This window comes from Poecilia reticulata, linkage group LG6, assembly GCF_000633615.1.
Source record: "Poecilia reticulata strain Guanapo linkage group LG6, Guppy_female_1.0+MT, whole genome shotgun sequence".
NCBI lineage: Eukaryota > Metazoa > Chordata > Actinopteri > Cyprinodontiformes > Poeciliidae > Poecilia > Poecilia reticulata.
In genome coordinates, this window is record NC_024336.1 from 27,170,368 (window position 1) to 27,173,472 (window position 3,105).

The following is a 3,105-nucleotide window of genomic DNA, read 5'->3' on the forward strand; positions in this document are numbered from 1 at the left end:
GAAGGACGCGGCCCAAACCCTCTCATGGGTGACAACAGCTGCTTTAGGCAAACCTTTACCAGCCAGAGGAAAACATCACAAAATCCCCTCAGAACATGAAGCTACAGCTTGATGCTTACAGACGCAGAATAACRCCGGGGTTCAATTTCTCTGCTCAGGTTTAATTATCTGTAAAGTCAGTGTTTTATTCCACGCTCACTGCTTTCACGTTTCCAGGTAAGCAGCTGCTTTGATTCACGCACCGACTCAATACCTGCTCACTGAAACAAGCAGGTGAAGCGAGCAGCCGGCTGGTGAACATAACGGAGAATTTAGCAGCTAAAGAGCGAAAGGTTTCCATCTGAACAGGAAGTGATGTAGTCAGGGGAGAAAAAGAGGCCCAGCAGATCCTGAYGGACTGGTATGATGGCGTTGACAAGAAAGAGTAAGTTTCCGTCAAGAAACTCTGAAACTTTCAGATTAAGCTCAGAAATTTTCTACGAAAAAAAGAAATGTCTGTGCTCCAGCAGTTAAAAAACTATTTTTTTAATACATTTTTTTTTTTTAGAAAAAAAGCTCCACAAGTCCAAAATTTGCTTGAAGAAAATCAGAAAAATTTTAGATTAATCCCAGAAATATTATAGAAAAAGCAAACGATAACGCTTTATTTGAAGGGGTGTGCATAAGACTGAGATAACGTCTGTCATGAACATAAAGAAGTCTTTATGACTGTTTATGACAGTTGTCATGAAGTGTCATTCGGTAAATAATGACACTTTTAATGCAAAGTTGCTCTAAAAGTTCAATAAAAGTGCCAACTTTGCATGATTTTGTAAATTCTGATAATTTAATGCAAAGTTGGCATTTTTAATGGACTTTCAATGCAACTTTGCATTAAGTGTCATTATTTACCAAATGACACTACATGACAACTGTCATAAACATTCATAAAGACTTCTTTATGTTCATGACAGATGTTATGTCATGTTTATGACAGTGTCATGTCAGTCTTATGCACACCCCTTCAAATAAAGTGTTACCAAACAAAGAAATTTCTGAGTTTGAAACGTTGAAAATGTACTTTAAAAATATATATATATTAAATTTGAGATTAATTGCAAACATTTTCTGGAAAAAACATGGAAATTTCTAAAAGTCAAAAATGTTCACAAATTTTGACTTTTGAAACTTAAATTTCTGAGTTTTTTTAGAACATTTCGGAGATTAATCTCAAATTTGAGGGTTTTTTGTAGCAAATTTTAAACTTTTCAAATTCAATGTGTCCCTCTTTCATCTAGAAAATATCTGAGATTAATCTCAAAGTTTCAAATTTTTATGGCGAAAATGTACTCCTATCTTTTGGATTATATTTCTATCTGCGCTGGCCCACCTTCAACTGCTAGGTTTAAATTGTATAAATTCGCGGGTAACCATAGCAACCAGCAAGCGTTTAACAGCCAACCGAATTCTTTCTGTTGTCAAGTTGCGCGCGCATCCGCTGTGTTTACAAACAGAGAAYGTAATATGGCGGCGGGCGTACCGGTGGTGCCGGACGTGTAGATGTAGAGCGCGGTGCTGCGGATGTGGATGTTGGCCCGCAGCTCCGGAGGCAGCGGCCGGTCGGAGGCTTCGGCGATCTTGTCAGACAAAGCGGTGATGCCTTCAACGCTGCAGCGRTCCGACAGGAGGMACACCCGGATGCCCTGATCCATGAGCGCCGGCAGAATTTCCTCCACCGCATCCAGCAGCTCTGCAGACACAGACCGGATTCAGGCTGACCCACCAAGCCAGAGGNTTAATTATCCATTTTCTATACTTGAAATGACTTTAGAGCGAGCGACTCTTACCTGGTGCAGAAAGTTAACGCGTCCCACCGCTCCGATCTTGGACGTGTAATTGATAAAGCCGATGTTTCCCTCGGTGGCGGCGTACAACTCTCTGACCTTAATGTCGCCGAATCGATTCAGGAACTCGCTCCACACGTCGCTTCGGACTCCGTTCCCGATGGCGATTCGAACTTTGTGGTTCTTATCGTTTTCTTTCTGCAAAAAAAAAAAAAAACAGATTGAAACTGCAGACATACAGAAAACGATGTGGAAGGAAAACCGTATGTGGATTTCTCACCTTCGGCATGTTGCAGAGGTAACGCAGCGTCTCGCCGATGTACTGCATCACCGTCACGTTGTACTTCCTGCAGTCGTCCCAGAACTGAGAGGCTGAAAACTTTCTCCTCAGAACCAGAGTGAGACCTGGAAATAGCGAATCACATGACTCATCTGCAAAAAGTGGGAATACATTTTATGTGACGCATTGGGGCGCCGCGCTGGAACGGGCGCCAAACGAGGGGCTCCGTTTATGAAGTTCCACAGTAAAAAATTAACTGTTTTGTTTGAGAAATAAGTAGCTCAGACCTAAACATTTAGCCTGTTAAAATATTGAACAAGCAAGCCAAATATTTAGCTCGTCACTAATAAGGAAGAGGAATATCAAAATTAAAGCTGGATTTTGCAGACCTTGATGTAAATTCCGCTTCTGAATTAGTTCATATATTAGCTACATATTTAGCTACAAGCTAAATATTTAGCTAGCAACTTAAATATTTAGTCTGGAAAACTAAATATTTAGCTGGTGAATTAAATATTTAGTTTGGAGCTCTGACATTTATAAATGTAGGAATAACATGATGAAAATATAACTTAAAAAAAATTAGCACCTACATTATTTTCTTTATGACAGACTGAATAAACCAAATTATTGCCGTTTTTGTTTTTACAAACAGCACCCAATAGCCAATAATTATTCCGTCAATATTGGAATAATTATTTATACTCTGTATTTCCTGTATTTGGCGGCTGTTTGTGTATTGAAAACCTCCAGCGGATATCTAAAATATGTCAGAAAGCAGCTAGCTGACCCTTCGCTCACCTCTCTCGATGCCTCCGGTCATCCCGATGAGGAAGCCGGCGSTGTGGTACAGAGGCAGGTTGATGTAGAAAATGTCGTCTGCTGTGGATCCACCTGATGCCTGGAYGAAGGACGCGGCCCAAACCCTCTCATGGGTGACAACAGCTGCTTTAGGCAAACCTTTACCAGCCAGAGGAAAACATCACAAAATCCCCTCAGAAC

General features: G+C 40.7%; 1 protein-coding gene across 1 annotated transcript in view; it reads right to left on the reverse strand.

The window, feature by feature from the left end:
- Positions 1-3,105, reverse strand: part of LOC103466696 (very long-chain acyl-CoA synthetase-like) — a 35,716-nt gene that overhangs the window by 26,775 nt on the left and 5,836 nt on the right. The window contains exons 3-5 of the mRNA XM_017305177.1: positions 2,905-3,081; positions 2,104-2,228; positions 1,827-2,021 (exon numbers count right to left, since the gene is read on the reverse strand). Of these exons, the coding sequence (XP_017160666.1) occupies positions 1,827-2,021; positions 2,104-2,228; positions 2,905-3,081 (497 nt within the window). The remainder of the gene's footprint in view (positions 1-1,826; positions 2,022-2,103; positions 2,229-2,904; positions 3,082-3,105) is intronic.